This window comes from Podarcis tiliguerta, assembly GCF_965153285.1.
Source record: "Podarcis tiliguerta genome assembly, chromosome: 4".
Lineage (NCBI taxonomy): Eukaryota > Metazoa > Chordata > Lepidosauria > Squamata > Lacertidae > Podarcis > Podarcis tiliguerta.
Genome location: NC_139537.1, coordinates 93,753,407 through 93,775,380, shown reverse-complemented (window position 1 = coordinate 93,775,380; position 21,974 = coordinate 93,753,407). Strand labels below are relative to the sequence as shown.

The 21,974-nt window shown below is 41.1% G+C and overlaps 2 protein-coding genes across 47 annotated transcripts in view; one reads left to right on the top strand and one right to left on the bottom strand.

The window, feature by feature from the left end:
• The window catches only part of LOC310675380 (mediator of RNA polymerase II transcription subunit 22), a 241,906-nt gene that overhangs the window by 123,865 nt on the left and 96,067 nt on the right, over window positions 1-21,974 (bottom strand). The window lies entirely within an intron of this gene.
• Window positions 1-21,974, top strand: part of LMO7 (LIM domain 7) — a 151,140-nt gene that overhangs the window by 81,593 nt on the left and 47,573 nt on the right. For 23 of the 46 annotated variants that reach the window (XM_083435739.1, XM_083435731.1, XM_083435730.1 and 20 more), the window contains 8 exons: window positions 10,003-10,033; window positions 11,997-12,110; window positions 13,051-13,249; window positions 14,340-14,592; window positions 16,326-16,619; window positions 16,912-17,088; window positions 17,643-18,350; window positions 20,265-20,294. In XM_083435739.1, the coding sequence (XP_083291865.1) occupies window positions 10,003-10,033; window positions 11,997-12,110; window positions 13,051-13,249; window positions 14,340-14,592; window positions 16,326-16,619; window positions 16,912-17,088; window positions 17,643-18,350; window positions 20,265-20,294 (1,806 nt within the window). The remainder of the gene's footprint in view (window positions 1-10,002; window positions 10,034-11,996; window positions 12,111-13,050; window positions 13,250-14,339; window positions 14,593-16,325; window positions 16,620-16,911; window positions 17,089-17,642; window positions 18,351-20,264; window positions 20,295-21,974) is intronic. The other 23 variants (XM_083435768.1, XM_083435763.1, XM_083435758.1 and 20 more) reach the window with 2 other exon arrangements.

Below are 21,974 nucleotides of genomic sequence, written 5' to 3'. Positions count from 1 at the left end.
GGGGGTGCAGGGGGGGCCGGCCGCACCGGGCGCAACATCTGGGGCGGGGGGCGCTCTCGCACTCGCAGCTCTCTGCCCCTACCTGGCTCACTCACTCTAGGGGGCGCAGATTACTTGCCTTGCCCCGGGTGCTGACAACCCACGCTACACCACTGGATCAACATGCATATGTGAGTTGGATCTAGGACTATAGAGACTCTGAATTAAAGACTTGTTGGCATCTGTCTGTCTCTGGAGACAGTGGAAGAGTGCGTCTTCAGGGGTAAAGTCAAACAGTTAATGCACGTGCTGTGGCTGTAGGGACCAGTACAGGAGAGACATGTTTTATTGCAGGTGGTGCAGATGAAAGTGTCCAATGTTGCTGCTACAGCTGCACAATAGTGTTAGAGACTGCTTTGTCATACAGTGGTACCTCGGGTTATGTACTTAATTCGTTCCAGAGGTCTGTTCTTAACCTGAAACTGTTCTTAACCTGAAGCACCACTTTAGCTAATGGGGCCTCCCGCTGCCACCGCGCCGCCTGAGCACGATTTCTGTTCTCATCCTGAAGTTCTTAACCCAAGGTAATATTTCGGGGTTAGTGGAGTCTGTAACCTGAAGCGTATGTAACCCGAGGTACCACTGTATATGGAGACTGTGACATATACAGGGGCACAATGACTGAGTGCTTTGGGGTGTATTATTAATTTCTATTTAGTCATATATTAAATTGGATGCACAACATGCTGTTTGCTGTGGCTGTATTTTACTGCTCCTCCTCCCTCGTCTCTGGGTTTTTAGAAACCTGTCAAACTAGTCTCAGGTTAGTTTGGGTCATCCATACTGAGCCAAGAATGGTTCCTTGTCTGCTTCTGTTTTGCCCAGCAAAACCAGTCAAAACTTCTAGGAAGCATTTCTTTTTTAAAAATTAAGAATACAAGGCTATACAAAATCCAAGGAGTTTCATCCTGGTTAGAGACTTGATCAGATGCCATGCAAGGGATTGCATTAAATTGTCCATATGCATCCCAGTGTTGAAATATTTGTCTGTCTGTGCCGGGAGCAGGAATGTCTTATGACCTTGAATTAGATTTTATTCACAAGATTTAGAGATAATTAGATTTTGTAGTCGGAATCCTATGCCCCCTATTATGAAATAGTATAGTCAGTTTCATTGTAATATAGCAATCAGTCATAATACACTAAATGTTAACTGTAAACAGTTGGAAGGCAACAACTTTGCATGTTCTGACACAGTCTGAGTTTCATGTTGGATGGCAAACACTTGAACTTTGTTTGCTACTGAAACACATACAGATAAATTGCCAGACTTCTTAAGCACATTTCCATTGTTTTTGTTGATTTCTAAAATATGCCTTTGATTCTGACCCTCGGCAGCATTTGTGAAATTACAGTTTTGAGTATTGACGTATGGGTTACAGTATGAGTTTTAACTCTGGGACATCTTTATAAATTAGCATTGGTCGCCATTGACCACTAACACCATGCCAATTAGAAGCTTGAGGCGGCAGTGGTAAAACAAGCATGTTTAGTTGCTCTCCCTTTTAGTTCCTTTTTAAAATATATAGTAGAAGGTGTTTTTCTAAAATAATAATTTTTAAAAGATGGTTGTCGCTTCCCAGTTAAAGTGGGAAATAAAAAGATTTCCAGCCTTCTTTGATATTCTGATTTCGTGTACTAGGTAGAAGGGCTGTAGCTAGGGGGTGGTGAGGTGGGTCCCCGCCGGGGGTGCAAGCGAGGGGGCAAAATCAGCTTAAAATATGTCCATAAATAAAATTTTTGATTATTGCTTCATAAGAAAAGGTTTTAAATAGAGGGTGAATTGAATGGGTGGAAGTGGAGTGGGGTTGGAGGAGAGGCGGAAAGAAGAGCTAATTTGTCCATGGCTAGGGGGTGCAATTTGGATGGTTCTATCAGGGGCACCAAAATATGGTCTGAAGCTCAAAATCAAAAAAACGAAGATCATGGCCACTGGGCCCATCACCTCCTGGCAAATAGAAGGGGAAGAAATAGAGGCAGTGAGAGATTTTACTTTCTTGGGCTCCATGATCACTGCAGATGGTGACAGCAGTCACGAAATTAAAAGACACCTGCTCCTTGGGAGAAAGGCGATGGCAAACCTAGACAGCATCTTAAAAAGCAGAGACATCACCTTGCCAACAAAGGTCCGCATAGTTAAAGCCATGGTTTTCCCAGTAGTGATGTATGGAAGTGAGAGCTGGACCATAAAGAAGGCTGATCGCCGAAGAATTGATGCTTTTGAATTCTGGTGCTGGATTCCAAGATGGCGGCACGTGCAGACGCTGCGGCTGAGAGCTCCCTGGAGGGGAGTCAGGGTTTGTTAGGACGAATTATAGTCGATACCAAATGCTGTTGTACAGGGGCAGAAGTTGCAGCAGATACAGATGTAGAAACTGTGCTGTGTGGGACCAGATATGGGCGTGCGAGATTCCAGAAATCGTAAATCACTGGTGTTGGAGGAGGAGGAGGAGGAGAGAGCGGAAGCAGAAGAGAGGCTGCAGAGGACAAGGTCAAATGAAAGAGAGACTAAAGATAAGGAAGATAAGGAAACAACGATGTAAACTACCTCTTCCATGTATCTTTTACGCTAATGTGAGATCATTGGCAAATAAATTTGACGCAGCATAAGGGGTTTCTACAGTATAGTGTATTTTAAAATAGGGTTTTAGAGTTTTTAGGGGTTTTTGAATGTTTTATGTAGTTTTTATGTAGTTTTGGGGTAGTTTTATGTAGTTTTGCAATTTCATTGTCCTGCATGGGACAATGACAATAAAGATATATCTATCTATCTGGAGGAGACTCTTGAGAGTCCCATGGACTGCAAGAAGATCAAACGCATCCATTCTTAAGGAAATTAGCCCTGAGTGCTCACTGGAAGGACAGATCGTGAAGCTGAGGCTCCAATACTTTGGCCACCTCATGAGAAGAGAAGACTCCCTGGAAAAAACCCTGATGTTGGGAAAGATGTGGAGGGCACAAGGAGAAGGGGACGACAGAGGACGAGATGGTTGGACAGTGTTCTCGAAGCTACCAGCATGAGTCTGACCAAACTGCGGGAGACAGTGGAAGACAGAAGTGCCTGGCATGCTCTAGTCCATTGGGTCACGAAGAGTCGGAAACGACTAAACGACTAAACAACAACAACATCAGGGGCACAAGATCACCTAACTATGGCTCTGCAAAATAAGATTTGGCAGATCCAAACAATCCTAGAAATAGACACGGGGTGGGAACACTTTGAAATGCATTTTCTTCATCTCATGTACCCCAGTTTTGTTTGCCTGAGTTTAGGTTAATGGTCTTAAGTACAAAGAAGTACCATATTAACTGATAGAATGCTTAATGGATTGTTGTGCTCCAGTTGTATAAAAGGAAGAAATCTGATTCATTCTGTCATAGAACTGTGTCAAGTCAGGATTCTGCTGTAATTAAAATGATCAAAATACATACATTCAGGTCTGTGTAGAGGGACAGCCCAAGACATTTTGTTGCCTAAGGCAGAGTAACAAATGATGTCTATTCATACCCCATCAAGGTACATAGCATCTAAGGCCAGCCAAGTTATTTTGGCACCTGAAGCAGAAAATCCCAGAATGACCTTGCCATAAAAATACAATATCTGGGTGTCCCTTCATGACACCCAAAATCAGTTGCCTAACATTGGAATAGAAACTGCATGCATTATCCCACTTATTTTAGCTATGTAACACGAATAAGCACAAATAGCATTTTGAAACTTCACAGCAGAAGGAATGAATCTCTTCCCAACAAAGTTAAGTAGGCATAAAATTAGATGCACCCACTAATGAAATAGTTATCTGTTCCTGACTTCTTGAATAGTTTTAACCACTCTTTGTTCTATCCACTTTTTGTATTTCAATCTGCTTTTTGGCATTTAGAAAAATTGTCAAGTTCTCCAGACTTACAGGCCATAATTTGTAATGTCTAATTCTTCTCCTTCTTTCTCTACCCTATTGGATAAAATGGATGGTTTGAACATAACATTTCCCCCTTATTTTTCTGTTTGTTTTTAAGTCAATGACATCTCTGTTGCCTTTCTTGCACACTGATGGAATATCTGCTTTTAATTTCTTGAGCACATTCAAGTTGAACAATGTCTAAGTTTATACTTTTTGTCATCTTAGAACGCTTTTAAAGCATACAATTTATTAATACTTTTGTATGTGATCCCGCTGCACATAACAACACAAACTTCATTGCAGTTACCTAACATACAAAATCAATTCCTTTTTTTGAGACTGCAGCTTTTGGAGAGAAACAATCTATACATCTTAAAAATAAGAAACATGCTAGGCCGCCTGCTGTTGCACAATCTTTATTTGCTGTCTTTTTCATTCCTTGTGTAATCTAGTTAAACAACTTGCTATGTTAACTGGTAGGAAGTGAGAATTATTCCATAGTTTCAGGGTGTGGGGTTTCATTTGTTCCTCATGTATGTGGGAAGATTCTGATCAAATTGCAACACTCTTAACAAGCTTAAAACAAGCAGGAAGACAAAAGTCCAATATAAAAAAATCAACTACTGTACCAAGATAGTATTGACATATTTAAAATATGAAATGCAGCTTTGACAGGAAAGGCTATGCTGAGAGCCAAAGTCTGCATGTTTATTTAAAAAAAAATTGTACCCCACTTTTCACCATATGGGTCCCAAAGTGGCTGTTATCTCTATATTGCAACTAAAATCCAGTAAATGACTAACAGAACTGGATTTTTCTATGTAAAGCTCCCAAAAATGTGTTGATTGCTGCCTCTTCAACATTTTGAAGGCAATCCTTATTTCAGAGGGGGTGAACATACAAACTTGTTTTCTGAAAGTCTGTGCTTGAGCAGACGGCGAGTTCTGAGCTTGTGGTTTTCAGAATGTCAGGCAGGTATTTTATGGCTGTCTGACCAGTGGAGAAGAATAAAAGATCACTAGCAACGAGACCTGCAAAAAGCATCTTGAACATTGATAGACTAGTTTTAGTGTTGAACTTTATCTCTGGCCTGAGCCAAAGACTTGGCTTGCTACTGTTTCCTGTCAAAGGCCTTGCTTATCTTGTCTGCACCCTGCCTCGTTTTTTTTCATGCTATCTAGATTTCAGCCCCACTGACTTCATAGGACACATGTATCTCACTAGACAAGAGTACAAAATGTCTTGTATAAATCTGCCAGTTGGCACAGTCTTCTAGAAGTATTATTAGTGCGCTAAAAGCCTAGAATCTGAATTCCCATACCATTTAAACTCATTAACACAAATTTGCTAATTTATCTAGCAGTTGCAAACATACTAAATTGTTGAGAGCCAGTGTGGTGTTAGACAAGGAGCTGGGAGACCAGGGTTCATGACATTCACTGAGTGACCTTGTGCCAGTCAATGCCTATCAGCCTAACCTACCTCACAGGGTTGTTGTGGGGGATTAAATGAGGAGAGGGAGAACGACGTATGCCACCTTGAGCTCCTTGGAGGAAAAGGTGGGATAACAATGCAATTAACCACCATCACCCATGCTGGCATGTCCAAATGACAGTAGGTTTTGTGGGGTTGTTGTGGGGGGAAAATACCCCAGATATTGGTTGTGACATCTGGCCCTTAGCCTATAGACTTCTGTGGTTATGTGAATTAAGTACAGCGTCTTGCTCAGGGTTTTTTAAACAACCACCTGACCTCTATAAGAGCAGCCTAGCATAGCTGCTGTGATGCATCTCTCTACCTTCTGCCAATAACAACTGTTCTGTTCCAGCAGCAAGTGAGAGTATAGCAAATCTAATAGTTCCAACATGGTTAGCCAAATAGAAGGTATCCAGGCAGCAAATGTGTGTCTATGTGTAGGAGGATGAAATCCGTCAGGCTGGTGCAACATACTTAGCTTTTGTAGACTGTCTGGAAAGGAAAATAACTATAAACTATTGTACGTGAAGTATTTTCTACTGATAAGCCATTTGACTCTCAGGTTGCTTTTTCCAACAGCTGTTAAGGTGGAAGGGGTTTTTTTTGGGGGGGGGAGGGGTTTTGATTTTGTTTGTTTGATGCAGGAAAGAAACAAACCCTGCTGTGATTTGACACTGGCTTGGTTTATTGTCCGGGGTGTGAAAGGGCTGCATCAAAACTATTCTGAAAATAAACATGGTTTCACTTATAGCGAGCTACTGCAGTATTCATATTCACAATGCATGGAAACAGGGGCGGGAAATGGGCTTGGCAGGTAAACTCTAGGAGGCTCAGCAAGACGCCACGGATCTTTTCCACTGTTAGGCACAATTCCCTAGATTTCAAATATAAATTTGTTTCTTCTTCTGCCCTTTGGGGTGCATTGATGTGAAATACTGTATCCTCAGTTGAAGTTTAAAATGCATCTCTGGGTTATTTGTGGGGCATAGGGATTTGTTCATTCCCCCCCCCCCCAAAAAAAAAATAGTCCAGCAACCACATGGTCTGAGGGACAGTGGACCAACCCATGGCTGAAAAAGGTTGCTGACCCCTGGGTTAGACTCAGGGTGAATAATGGATTAAAAGCCTAACATGCTGAATTTAAAATCCATAGATAAATTTGTTGCACATATTAACATCCCCATTCCATCCCATGAGCTTTAACTGTAGCCAGCAAGCTCGTACTTGTGAACTCCTTCAAGGTTTTCCCAGCCTTCTTCATTTCCGACCCTCTTATGCAGAGGTGGGCAGAGACCCATGTTGTCAAGTTCCTAAAGTTAATATAAAATATTAGCCAATGTGGTGAGACTGGGCTTCCCTGTTCCATGTGGTGAGACTGGGCTTCCCTGTTCCATCTTTCCTGGCCTAGCATATTTTCCAGGAGGCTGCCTGGGGGCCCCCAACAGATTGATGCTTAAGCACTCCCACATCTCTGCTAACTGACTGGCCATGTATTCAGAGATCAATTTGAGAGTCAGCTGTTGGCGGGGGAAGGAATGTGCAGCTGTCCAAGGGTGGGGACGGTGTAGGCAGGCAGATGAACTTCAAAAGCTGTTTGGACTGCATTGCAGAAACACTGGTGGGTGAGTGAAGATACCTTAGTTGCAGGGAGGCAGCTGGAGGACAGTACAGTCCAGCTCTGGTCTTAGATGTTGCCTAGCATATTTCCTAGCTGAACATAAAGATTTTAAAAGTCACCCAGGGCACTGCAGATAGGAGAGGTGCCCCTGATCCCAGACAGGCAGACAAAGGGATGTCACTCAGGTAGAAAATAAGATTGTGTTCGATGGCACCTTGAGACTAACTTCCTGGATCCTTTTTTATTGCAAAACATACTAAGCTTTGCATTTCAGCAGAATCTGAATTTAAGTTGGTAAAGAAAGGCAGAAAAATCAGCTGATAGCTGAAAACAAAGTTTTTAAAAGGATATTATATAATTTTTTTAATGTAGGATTTGTATAGTATTGATAGAAAACACAGTCTTAAGCCCCACTTTGATAACCAAATGAGTTCCTGTTCAGCTCTCTCGTGTTCTGTGTGTCCCTATAGTTTGACCTTCCTAAGAACAGCTACTCTATGTCTGCAACACTGGCCTGTTTTGCACGTAGTGTTAAGCTAAATTTTATTCACTTCCTTTAGTGTGGTATTGATAAAACAAACGCTGGTTCTTGTAAAGTTCGTGCTTGAGGGAGATAATAAAATGTTCAGAATGTTGAGTGCATAAAGCTATGTTGCGCAATGGTTGAGTTTTTTCCTCCCAGCTTCAGTAACTACTTGGGGAGATTCCATTCTATGTATCGAGGGTGGCAGTGATCCTCCTAGGGAGAATTGGAAGAGACATTGAGTGCCTGCATTTTAATGCAATGACTGAGAAGCATAGAAGTACCTCTTTATCCTGGCCTTTGACACACACACACACACACACACACACACAGACCCATTCTAGCTATAATTGTAATATTGCCCAAGGGTTAAGCACACTCTCCTTTCTACAAAAGCAAGAAGTGCCCATACTTCTAGAGTTTACCTTTTTTAAAAAATAGCAAATAGTAAAACAAACTCCCTTGATTTCTAGAGATCGCTTGTTTAAATTAAACAGATGGCCTTTTGAAGGTTGCTAGCTGATAAAAACACACAACTCCATTTGCTTGGCTAGAGCTTGGAAACAATCTGGTGATTAGAACACAGGGAGTGAAGTGCAGATAATTCTGAATATTTCAGCTGGTAAAGAGGGTCCCTGGGGACCTACAAAGACATATTGCTCGATTTGAGAGAATGCTGCTGCTTTAAAAGCTGGTACTATGTGTGTGCAGACTTCCTTCCCTGCATTATTTCTGTAGTATTCATAAATGTGCAGGCATTAGAAAGTGATCACAAGTCTCCATTATGTGTTCCTTATAAGGAACTTAAGCTGGCCTCCTTGCATTATTGCAGGGCAACAATTGAAAATTGCACAGTCACTTCCTTGCCCCTCCCCGCCAGATTCCATGATTCATGTTCAAGTGAATCCCATTCTTGAAAATGATACGGCCTCTGTCTAGCTCACTAGCCGTTTCAGGTTGTGTTCCCATGAGAGTGGTGCCAAAAATAGCCTCTCTGTATTAACAACTGTTTCCTCCATGGCCTATAATGTTTGCAAGCATACTCCAACATGATGTGGACAAGTGAGTTCTTGCAGAGTTGTTCACTAAAGGTAGTTCAATTTTTGATTGCTTCCCTATGGAGATGGTAATGTGTTCACCAGCTATATTCAAATGAACATAACCTTCAGTAAAGTAATTCACATTCTGTTGGCATTATAATAAGAAGATTTCACGTTAGACATCTAAATGATTGTAAATGTGTCTCTGTAACTAGTACAGTGGTACCTCGGGTTACATACGCTTCAGGTTACAGGCTCCGCTAACCCAGAAATAGTGCTTCAGGTTAAGTACTTTGCTTCAGGATGAGAACAGAAATTGTGCTCTGGTGGCGTGGCAGCAGCAGGAAGCCCCATTAGCTAAAGTGGTGCTTCAGGTTAAGAATAGTTTCAGGTTAAGTACGGACCTCCGGAACGAATTAAGTTCGTAACCCGAGGTACCACTGTATTGCCTTTCCAACCATCCATTGTTATAACAAAATTTCAGTTATATTTTATGTCCTTTTTCCAAAAAAAGGACAATGGATGTAAACTCCCACTCCCCCACCTCCGTCTGTGTGATGTATGAATTCTTGCTAGATGACCCATATTTCCTCCCCGTATGCTTTTAAATTACAGTTGCTGTCTTCTTATTTCTATAGTGAAACTGAATTGCTTCTAGAGTGCTATATCTTCATCCTTTCTATCACTGCTGAGGACTTGAAGTTTAGAGTTTCAAAGATCAATTAGTGTTGCTTTCCTTTTTATGTAGAGGTATTGCCATAAAGCTTGCCATAACTTTTGGGACCAGTAAGCTCAGGGAAAGTTCATAGAGGCAACTAGAATTCTGCATTTTTAGAATAGTACTGTATTTTTCGCTCTATAAGACACACCAGACCACAAGACGCACCTAGTTTTTGGAGGAGGAAAACAAGAAAAAAAATATTCTGAATCTCAGAAGCCAGAACAGCAAGAGGGAGCACTGCGCAGTGAAAGCAGCGATCCCTCTTGCTGTTCTGGCTTCTGGGATAGCTGTGCAGCCTGCATTCGCTCCATAAGATGCACACACATTTCCCCTTACTTTTTAGGAGGGGAAAAGTGAGTCTTCTAGAGCGGCGTTCCCCAACCTTGGGCCTCCGGCTGTTTTTGGACTACAACTCCCATCATCCCTTGCTAGCAAGATCAGTGGTCAAGGATGATGGGAATTGTAGTCCAAAAATAGCTGGAGGCCCAAGGTTGGGGAACCCTGTTCTAGAGCAAAAAATATGGTATTTTCTCTGGCTTGTGTCTTGATAATCTGTACTTTAATGCGTGTTAATAGACTTGAGCAGTCAGTTTCGCTATGTAATTACAGTACTGTTTGGTATTAGTCATTCTAATATATTCTTAATATATGCCTGACATGTTACTGTTTGTGTGTTTTTGCAGACCAGAAGAGACTAACAGAAGAGTGAAGAATGTAAGCCTCATTCTCTTTTCATTATTTGATTCAAGCATGCAGATGGTTTAAAAAACAAACTTGGACCTTTAGCTTAGTTAACCAAGCTTTCCCCTCTTCTTGAAAGAGGTCAAGCAGTAGAAAGATCCTTCAAATGGCACAATCTAGTTAAATGTCGTGTGTGCGGTGCGTTTTATTAGATAGGTTTACAACATATCTACAAACCCCATGCAACCAAGGTAAATTGCTTTTCAGACGGTAAGTGGGTCTCCCTTTACTATCTTGGACCTAAGGCCTGTTTGCTTATATCATGGTTGGGGTTTGTGTGTATGTTTCACTCTGGCGAGCGTATGCAAAGTTGGACAACCTTATTGCATGTTTTTGTATGATAATATTTGTGCAGTAAGCTGCATTGATACAACCTGAATTTCAGCAGATCATGTATAATGTAGGTTCAAAGATGTTTGCGTTAAAAGGAAATGTGCCATTCTGAACAAAAGAAACCAAACTCTGCTCCAAGAGAGCTCAAATGACACCAATAAAGTATGTTATGTAAATGTAACAAGGAATTATGCAAACCATTTGCATTCATTTATTTGAACACTGCTTACTTTAAAAATAATAGTAGGAGTTCTCCTGAGGTAGAATCATAGAATCATAGAGTTGGAAGAGACCACAAGGGCCATCGAGTCCAACCCCCTGCCAAGCAGGAAACACCATCAGAGCACTCCTGACATATGGTTGTCAAGCCTCTGCTTAAAGACCTCCAAAGAAGGAGACTCCACCACACTCCTTGGCAGCAAATTCCACTGGTGCTTGTGCAGTTTGCTGACTTCAGTTCTTTTAAGACTGAATTCTGAATGGACTTGGCCAATTCAGTAACAGTTGCGCCAGTAAATGCAGTACAAAGGATATGCTGCTTATTTCAAGACCATCATGCTTTTTTTCAAACCTCTGTATGTGAGTATACCATATTTTTCGCTCTATAAGATGCACCAGACCATAAGACGCACCTAGTTTTTGGAGAAGGAAAACAAGGAAAAAAATATTCTGAATCCCAGAAGCCAGAACAGCAAGAGGGAACGCTGCGCAGCGAAAGCAGCGATCCCGCTTGCTGTTCTGGCTTCTGGGATAGCTGCGCAGCCTGCATTCACTCCATAAGACGCACACACATTTCCCCTTACTTTTTAGGAGGGAAAAAGTGAGTCTTATAGAGCAAAAAATACGGTAATTTGGGAGTTTTTCCTTCTGCACCAGTGTAGTGGCAAGAGAAGTGTGGGGAGCGATGGGAAATGATTGCTACTCCATTTCACCCTCCAAAGTATGCATGTTGTGCATGGAAACTACACTCACTGTGCAGCAAACCTTTTTCGGTGCTTGTCAAGGGCCCCAGGACCAGTGCCTGCAAACTGGCCAGAAAATACTAGCTTTAGCCATCAGTTTGAAGAAGGCCTCTGATAAGGAAAACATGAAAAGGAAAATCCTTTATTCAGACAGCACAGTCAATATGTGGAATTTGCTCCCACAAAAAAACCAAAAAACCCCAATGATGGCCTTCAACTCGGATGGCTTTAAAAAAGAAATATACAGATTCATGTAGGATAAAGCTATCAAAGGCTGCTAGCCATAGCGGCAGAGTTCTACCTCCTGTGTCAAGAGGCAAGAGGCGTCCGAGTGCCTGTTGCAGGGAACTGAAAATGGGGAGGCCACTAAGAAATGCTTTGGGGGTTTTCATAGGCATTTGTTTGGCTATTGTGAAAACGGGGAAGAGCTAGATCGAGCACTGGTCTCATCTAGCAGGCTTTTTGTATGCTTTTATGCTAATAGCAGGTATCAGTTGAGGAAATGTGTTAAAAATGTCTGTCTTGGAAGCAAGAAAGTAAGAAGTTTTATAATAAGCATACGTTTGGCATAATTTGTGTGTGTGTGTGTTCGTCTGGCTTCACATCATTATTCATAAGTGTTTCGTTCTTTTTAAATTTAGGTTTTGATTACATTATATTGGTTGGGCAGGAAAGCGCACAGCAACCCTTACTATAATGGCCCACAGCTAAATTTAAAAGCCTTTGAGAAATTACTAGGACAAGCCTTGACAAAGGTAAGGCATTCATGGAAGGAAAAGTAATTTCAGCAAAGATTATCTACTATAGCTGTGGAAAAAAGTGTTTGACCAGCTGAGCATGTTTTCTCTGATTCAGTTTTCTACTTTTTGAGGGGAGGGGAATCTATAGCTTTAAATTTTCCTTTTTATATACTCTTTATTGCTGTAAGCCACCTTGGGCAGGCAAAAAGGCAGACTACTAAAATAATAGTAATAATAATAATAAACATTGCGTGTGCTTTTGTCCATTTGTGTGACACCCAGTTTGGCAGCTAGTTTTATAGGAGGTCACTTAGAAGAGGGACTTAGAACAGTCATACCTCGGGTTAAAGTCGCTTCAGGTTGAACGTTTTCAGGTTGCGTCCTGCGGCGACCCGGAAGTAACGGAACGGGTTACTTCCAGGTTTTGCCGCATGCACAGGTGCTCAGAATGACGTCATGCGCATGTGCAGATGCAGCAAATCGTGACCCGCAGACGCGGGTTGTGTTCTGCTCATGATGCGAACGGGGCTCCGGAATGGAGCCTGTTCACATCCAGAGGTACTCCTGTAGTCTCCCGTTGCTCTGCACATGACTTTTCACTTCTGATATTGCAATTTTGGGGGAGGGAGCTGCTAACTGGAGAAATGGATTTGGCCACGAGAGTGTCATTTTGCAGATCCATAGCACAATGCTTTGTTACTCACAAGCACAATTATGTATCACTACAGAACTTTACTAGTTATAATTCACATTCAGCAGTAATTATAAAGTAGTGATTATATGTGTTTATTTTCTGTTTCAAGTTTCTTAAAGGCATTTCCCGATGCTATAAGCTACCATTGAGAAGAACACGATTCATGTCACTCAAACAGAACATGTTTTCAAAATTATCATCGCTAAAATCCTTTGATAATTTTTTTAAATTACAAACAACAACAACAACTTTTCATTGCAGGCTCTTGGAGAATCCAGCAGTCCCAAACGAAGTGGAAGGGATAGTGGATACGGAGATATTTGGTATATTGAACGCAGTGACTCACTTTCGTCATCTATCAGCCATAAGAGAGACGATTCCTTCGATAGCTTGGACTCCTTTGGCTCAAGATCTTCTGCAAGCTTTTCATCAGACGTAACTTTGAAAGGTGGCAGTGAAGGTAATATATTCTTTAAAATCTTACTAGCCATATTTGCTTGAGAGAAGGAGGACAACAAAAGCTGTAAGGGTTAGATGCTTTTACATTTAAGCAGAGGCTTGACAACCATATGTCAGGAGTGCTCTGATGGTGTTTCCTGCTTGGCAGGGGGTTGGACTCGATGGCCCTTGTGGTCTCTTCCAACTCTATGATTCTATGATTCATTTTGCCTTATCACACCAGTCTTTTCCTAGTTTTAAATATCCTGAGGTTTTCCAGACGAATATCAGATAGCTAAAGAACATTCACTTAAACAAGTTTGCTAGCTATCAAACAACTGACTGAAGGAAATTGAATGGGGAATTGATACTAGATAGGTCATAGGACTCCCTCACTTCCAGTTTGACCCCAAATACCAAATACATCTGGCAGGTGAGCTAGAAGTCATTAGTTTTACCCAGTGCCTCTGCCAAACCTCTTTACCTCTGCAGTCAATAAAGTTGTGGCCTGATCTGACCCAAAATGTACATTGTCATATTTTGTTTATTTACTGTTCCTAAGACTGGCTGGGTGGTGGGGTGTGAGACACCCAGGCACGCAATTGAATAGCTGTTCACAATAGCAACAAATCCATTTTGGTAACTATGCTAACAGAGACTTCATAAACAGTTTCATAAGGACTTCATGACCTCTGGCCTGCCGTTCTCTGTTAGTTTTGTGGCACAGTATGTGATTTTTGACCGTCTGTTCTGGCACTGAGAAATAAATTGAAAAAGTTGCTTCCAGTTCAGAGAGGGTTTTTCATTTAACATTATTGGTCTTGTTATTTCTGTGGAGAAGTATCAGTTATAGAGCACAGTCATTGAGATCAACAGTTTATTTTGCAAGTGGGAATGAGGAAATGATGTAATTAATGCAACGTAACTAGGAAAACCAAAGTTCAGCCAGGTGAACTATCATATAGCATCAGGACAAGCATCTAAAAATATTCTCTTGCTCTATTTGCAATAAAAATCTTAAGAGGGCTTAGGTGAGCGCTGGCTTATAACAGAGTAAACTTCTGATGCTGAAATTTCAACTTAGAGGATTTCTGTGTGTTTTTGCTTAAAAGATTGTGAAAGTGACACAGATTCTGAAACACGCGCAAGAATGCATGATCCCAGCAAAGATGACATGTCGTACCGCAGAGTTTCTTTGATTGAACCCAAGCCTGCTGCAGAGTTCAATCGTTTCTTACCCAGCAAAGCTAAACCACCAACATACATGCCAGCGCCCTTGCGGAAGAGAAGAACAGAGAAGAATGAGGATAACAGAAGAAGCTGGGCAAGTCCTGTGTTTACGGAGCCGGACGGAACATTTTCAAGGTATTCGTGTGGTGTTTAAATGTGTTAAATGTTGCCATTGTGGCAAATGTTAACTTATCACTACAGAAGAGGCCTGGTGCAAGCATACCATTGTCAGTAGAGATCAGGGGAATAATGAGGACATGTAATCTTCTCCTTCCTTCTGTGCAATTCTGTTCCCCTTCCTGTTTATGGTTTGCTTTAACTATGCTTGCAGGTACAGCACACGGGATCTGTTCCGGAACTCCGGTCAGATCCTGAGGTATTCGCAACCGGCGGTGTCTGTTCTGCACATGTGCGCAGCGTGGTAGAGCGCTTCTGCGCATGCGCGCATGGCGGAACCCGAAAAAATACTTCCGGGTTTGCTGCGTGCATAACCTGAAGGATGCGCAGCCAGAGGTGTGCGTATCCAGAGGTACCACTGTACCACGTTCTCATTTGATGCTAGCCAGAGTTGCCCTTACATTTCACATTTGGGTTTCAAACTTTGTATACGACACTTTTAACAGTGGTTAAAAGAAACCGTGGAAAAGGAGGGATTTCGTGTGAGAGACAGAAGGTGAGAGGGCTCATGAGTCTTCAGTAGGCTTTTGATTTTTCCTTTTCCTAATCATGACACCAGATCAACAAAGTTGCCTTTATGAAAAGGTTGACACAGTGTTTTTATATTTTTTTAAAAAAGGGTGCCCCTGAATTTCTGGTAGGGTTTTTTTTTTTTTTTTTTTTAAGCTTGCTAAATTGATGTGTTGTTTATTAAAATATGACACACTCTTTTTGCTTTCCCATGTGACTTTTAATAAAACTTGCTAACTCTTTTTGTAAGGTATCAGAGTAAATATTCTGTTCATTTACTCAGATAATAAAATGAGATTAACTTGAAGTTCATAGAAGAATTTTTTCCCATTCCCTCCTTCCATTTGAAGCCATCTTTGTCTCTCCCAAAGCCGCTTTGTAAGGTCTTCCTAAATAATGTGGGTCGGTACACAGGGTGCTGCTGGTAAATGGCTGAACATAGCATTGCCTTATGCTGTGATTGTAGTAGAGCTGGTGACTAGGCTTACCAATTCTCATTCTGTAGCTTCATCCCTATTATGACTGATCTCAGCTGATGTGAAAGGAGTCCTTTACCTTCCAGTCAAAATAGCAGAGCAGAGAGTGGCTTTGCACATCCAGCGTCCCCACAGGTGACCTGCCAGTTTGATGGTAGTTCCTATTTGGAAGTTGAAAGGAAAGCTGACAGATGTTATTCAGGATGATTTGGCAAAGTGCAGCCTTTTGGTGAAAATGGCTTTTGCTAGACCTGGATTTCTTTATGCCCAGCAAATTTATTCTTCCATGCTTGATGCTCAAGACATTATACCACTGACCCATGGTGCTGAAAGAGATGTGGTTAGAGGTCTACTTCGCTGGGTTCTTATGATTTACTCCTAAACTATCAAAAAATATCTGTAAACACACTATCTGTGAATAGTGTATTCTGAAGCCAGAGTTTCTTGATCTGCCTGTACAGAAACTTAAACCACTTCCCATGTGTATGTGTATGCTTTGAACAGTTTCCTAACATTTTTCTTTTGGTCATATGAAACAAAAATCTTCTGTTATAACGGCATTCTTGCATAGTTGCCGTTCTTTGATACTCAGAACTAATTTTGCTTCATTCACAAGTTTGTAATTTTTAGCCAAATATGTCACCTGTTCTGTATTCGACAACAAATTGTCTTTGAAAGTGTAACTTGATTGGGTATTTTGTACAGTAACCAGAGAAGAGCTTTGCAGCGAGAGATGGAATGCCATACATCAGCTAACGTTCTTTCAGGCTTCTCCAACTATTTGGAGGAGGAGGATGAAGAAGAAAAGACAATGGGCACTCCAGACATTGAAACAGATGACCTTTATGTTCGCAAAATAAATGCTGCAGTGTCAAACCTAAAACTTTCCTCTCATAAGTTTCTTCCCAAGTCTTGGATTCCAGGGGAAGAATTGCAGTGGAAAAAAGCGAAAAGGATATCTTTTTCCAAGCAATGGTATAAGGATATTCAAGGATTCAGGTTTGTTGTCTTGCATGTTCTTTTTTCATCCAAGCAGACCTTTTTTAAAAAAAACACATGCTTAAGTGGCTCAAATCACTGCACGATTTGAGTTGTGGCAGGGGGCGTGGAGTCTTCACTGGCTATTGCCTGTGGAAACTGAATTGCTGTTCTATTCGATTTTGAAATGCAGCCTCTTCCTATACCAGTTATTTTAAGCAGTGTATTCAAACAGATTACTGCATACCATTTTTGTGCCAGAACTTACATATTCCCTGTTTTTCCCTTTCTTCACTTACGTGCTACTGTGCAGTAAAAGTGCAGATTCTGAAGAGGATCTTGCAAGAGTCCAGGCAAGCAATAGCCTGAGTAACTTGGGTAACAGTTGCAGAGAAGACTCAAACTGCATTAAACAGACTGCCGACCGTGCTGCAAAATCAGTACTACAAGCTGCAGAAGAAAATGTTAACTGTTCCTCTGATCTACCAAGGTTGCTACAATTGCATGAACTATGCTGTCCTGTGTGTACGGAAACCTGCTGTTTGCTAAAAGTTAAAGTGAAAAGTTAATATGGATCGCTGCCTTTTGAACTTTTCCCCCTATGTCCATACATGTTGGCTTACTGATTTCACACTACTAAAGCAGAGTGGATTTTATTTTTGTGCTGGTCGATGCTCTTGTCTCCTCTGCAATGATTGCTATGCTTTGCTGCTACGCAGGAGTAAAAGTGTTGTCCTTTTAAAAATGTTTGAGTCGTAACAAGCCACATTTCTATGTTGCAGTGTGCACCCCTTTTCAGTTGCAAAGTTTTTTGCATCTTTTTGGTCTGCATTTCAGGCCTTGTTCTCACTGAGTTGGGAAACCTTTGAGCTCTAGTACTGAGGACTAACTTGAATAAACGGTCCTTTAAAAAAAAAGCACCCCCAAATAGAAAACCTATTAGTTTTATATTCCAGACACAGGTTTAGCACCTCAGTGAGAGCTAGGTCTCTGTTTCTACTAGTTAATGCAAGTTTTAATTTGTGTGTCTTTTTTATATCTCAGTCAGTTTTTATTTCTGCGGGCACTGCAAAAATATTCTGACGACTACCTGTCCTCTGAAACTAGAACCAAAATTGATCCTTCTTCAGGGCCTAGGCTCATAACATGCAGGAAAAAAAATTATTTTAGGCCTGGATGTGACCAAAGGGACAATGAAAATGGAGACAATTATCCAGATTTGGAAAATGATGATTTGTTTGTTCGGAAGACTGGTGCTTCCCATGTGAATCCGGTAATCCTCCAAGATTTTCAGTATCTTAAGCAAGGTCCTCAGATAGAAGGAGAGATAGTTCTTCAACCCAGAGACGATGAAACTGTAATTCCAGATTTGGAAAAAGATGATTTGACAGTTCGCAAAGCTCAGTTTCAGAAGAAAGAAGTGCCCTTATCAGGAGCCCCAGATAGATACTGGCCTGCTCTCTTTCCGGATCCTTGGAGTCTCCCACCAGAAATCCAGGCCAAATTTCTTTGTTTGCTTGAGAAGACAACAACAAAGGATGAGAGACAAAGTGGTGGAAAGATTTTATCTCCTTCTTCACGGCAAAAGAAGGATGATATGTTGACCCGCAAGATCGAGCTGCTCAACGTAGGAGTCCATGTGCAACCCATTAGTTTCTCTCCAGGAACATGCAGCAAAGAAGACATGGAAAAATGGGAGGCAATCAGAGAGGCCAGCAAAATCAGACACAAGAAAAGGCAAATGGTTGAAAGGTCAGCTCAAGGCCATGCATGGATTGTGCTTGCATCCAAAATATTCTGAAATGGGATTTTTTTTTTTTTAAGAGAGAACAAGGGACAGCAGCATCTTGCTTTCAACCATGCATGTCTTGGTGTGAAACTTCAGTCTGTGTCTTTGTATATTGTCCCATAAGTTGTCATATTGGTTGTCAAGCTCATCAACAATACAAACCAAATACTTCAGGAGTTTCAGGACTGTTTGATCACTGGACTAATGCAACCTTCACAAATACATTTATTTAAAGGATCAGAAATAAAAGTTTCTGCTTACAACAGATTCAACATAGCTGGTACTTCAAAGTATTTGTTTGCAGACATTCTTGGAAATGTGTGCATTTCAAGTGTAGGAGAGGCTAAATGGGTATAATAATTTTTTTCTCCTTGCTCTACTACTGTTTAAGGTGTTTATATTCTTGTATCGAAAACACATCTGTGAATGAACAGAAGCAAACGTACATGTGGATTGCTTCTCCTCTTTCATCCTCTTTCTCCGCAGTCAACGTCTATGTGATCTAAATAACCCCTTTAAAAAGGTAAAGGTAAAGGACCCCTGACAGTTAAGTCCAGTCGCGAACAACTCTGGAGTTGAGGTGCTCATCTCGCTTTCTTGGCCGAGGGAGCTGACATTTGTCCGCAGACAGTTTTTCCAGGTCATGTGGCCCTTTAGGTATGCTCAAAGCTTGCTCACAGGTGGAGCAAAGATCTCAATCTGCAACCGCTGACCTTTCCCAGCAGTTTATACATAGTTTTGCTTCTAAATTGCTTCTGTCCCATTCTTGACTCAAAAAGAACTCCCAACTTAAAAACACTTTATGGAGCAATTATGAGTGTGAATTTAGATAGATATAGATGATAGATAGATAGATATTTAGTAATCCCACTAAAATATTAACAAGTAACTCTGTCCCAATCCAGCCACTGAAATCTAGCCCTAATGTGGGAGGACTTTACAACCTGTTCAGAAGATGTTTGGATACTAGTGAGCATAATTTGCGGTTGTTGACAACACCTATCTTCATGAAGAAACAGTCCTGGGTCAATCTTAATGAGGTTTCTTATATTCACCTGGTAAAGTGTTTTCCATCTTGAAATACCCTCATCCATTTCATTCTACATGGAGCATTCATTAGTCCTTCAGCAAACCTTGTATGTTTTTTTTTTTTTGTCTGCTGAGTAGTTCTAGAGCACCAATTATGCATGTTTCGTTGGAAAGTATAACTGCAAGCTGGTTGCATACTTAAGCTTAACACAGTTAACAAATTTTAAGGAACAATTAGAATGAAACATGCGAGGCACCTTACATTTTCCCTGAATCTCCCTGCCTTCTTTTAGTTATCCGAGAGCTGTGCTCTGTAAATGGCTCAAAAAGGCATGGGCTGAATCTTTGCCCTAACATATTACTCTGTGACTGTTTTAAATAGTTATGCAATGATTATATAAACAACTACTAGATACAAATCAGAGCTGTAACTGCGGCTGTATTTAATGTGTTAAGCTTCTGATATGTCTTCTGTGTGTTTGATAGATTAAGACGTGCAATGCAAGATTTTTCGGGGGGGCGGGGAACCCATTCATATTTGCATTTTTGAGATTAAGGAAAGTTTCTAGGTATGCACATTTTGTGGTCCATACTAAACCACAAAGAAAAAAGCAGGTGTAAGTATTTGTGTTGGCATTTGAATCTGAGAGTTTAAATTATTCTCAAAGTTCAGCCGAATATCTGAATTTTGATATTGCAATAGGGTTTTCATATTCACATTACTTTAGCAACTTGTTCATTGTTTTAGTTCATATGTTCTACATAATATTGTTGGCATTTTTTTTTACATATGGTGAAAATGGAATGGGTAGTATGAACTTGTTTTGGTTTTCTGATTTCCCCCTCAGGCTGTTTCAAAAGATTACTGATGAGCATGGGTAAGTTTAATGAGAAAAGCATGGCAGAGCATAAAGATTCCAACATAATGCAATGGATTAACCATGCAGCTTATGCATTTGCAGCACTGGCTAAAGACTTGTGCTTTGAGGCAAAATGTGCATGATGCTTCATACTTGAGTGCTTAATTGGTTTGCACCGCAGTTTCTGGGATTCATTTAAGGCAGTGGCAGGAAATGTGGCCCTCTCAGATGTTCCTCAACTTCCGCCTTCCATCAGCCCCAATCCCTACCAAGCATGGCCAATGGTCAAGGATGATGGGAGTTCAAGTCCTGCAACAATGGCCACTAGTTCTCTACCCCTCGTCTAGGAGGAACTCTGAATGGCAAAGGTTTTGCATGTATGGAGGAAAATAAAATGAGCCGTTATAGTCAAGCAGCTTCTTAAAACAAGCTGGGAATGTTTCATTGCTTGAAGCCTAGCATGTGGCACACTTCGGATAGAGTATGTTTGAATACTGTTTATGCAATCCACACTTCCCGCAAGTAGCTCCTTAAACTAAATGAAAACTGACTTTCCGCCAGAAACTTTGCTGACCAGCAACTTTGCTGAACCGATAACTTGTGCCTGAGAATGGGATGTACCAGCAGGTGTGCCAGGAAATTTTCACAAGCAGTTTGATGGTGGTGTTTATAGGTTTTTAGGTTTGTAGGTTTTTAGCATCAGCCTCTTTGTACACAATCCCCTTTTTGGCCTTGGAGAAAGATTGTGCTCGTTTGACAGAAAGAGAGCTTAAACTAGAAATATTGTGAGGCATCTAAGTGGTAAATATTCACACCAGGGAAAGGATTTTAATCTTTTAATGAGATAAATGGTAAAATTGTGTCCTTTAATATTATAAAATTTTCCACTATTTGGGTTTTGCCTGTTCCACGCAAATTATTTCACAAATGCTGACTACTAACAGCAAAGCCAGATATGATGAAATAAAAGTGCTTCTGGAACCTAACACGGCAAACACACACTTTCATTTCTTCCACAATATATAGGAAAAATTACATAACATGAGATTATGATGTCCTGGCTTTCCCTATCATTGGGACATTCATAATACAGTCATACCTTGGATCCCGAATGCCCTGGAACTTGGATGTTTTGGTTCCCGAACGCTGCAGACCCGGAAGTGATTGTTCTGGTTTGCGAATGTTCTTTGGAACCTGAACGTCTGACGAAGCTTCAGGAGCTTCCTGCAGCCAATCAGAAGCCACAGTTTGGTTTTCAAACATTTTGGAAGTCGAATGGACTTCCGGAATGGATTCTGTTCGACTTCCAAGGTACGACTGTACTTTGAGACTAAGATGTGAGACATTGTACTACATCTTATAGGGTGGGTATGGGAGTGAGGTACATGATGACTACTCAACACCCACCCCCCAAAAAAACCCCACCATGGCCACATTTTATAGTTACATGTAGTTTGGCAATGAAACTAAATGTGAGAGTCATTGGAGAGGGCAACTGCACTACCATAGCTATAAAATGTGGACTTCCAGGATTCAGATATTCTTAGATAATGTTTTAAGGTTGTTAGTCTTCTTAAAATCTCTTAAGCGCCCATTCTCGTTTGGGGTGATGAGAATTCCAGTAAGCTGGGTTCTAGCCACCAATTGCCCAGGAAGGCAAGGAAGCATGGGATAGAATTCTGGGATAGCTCTGTGTCC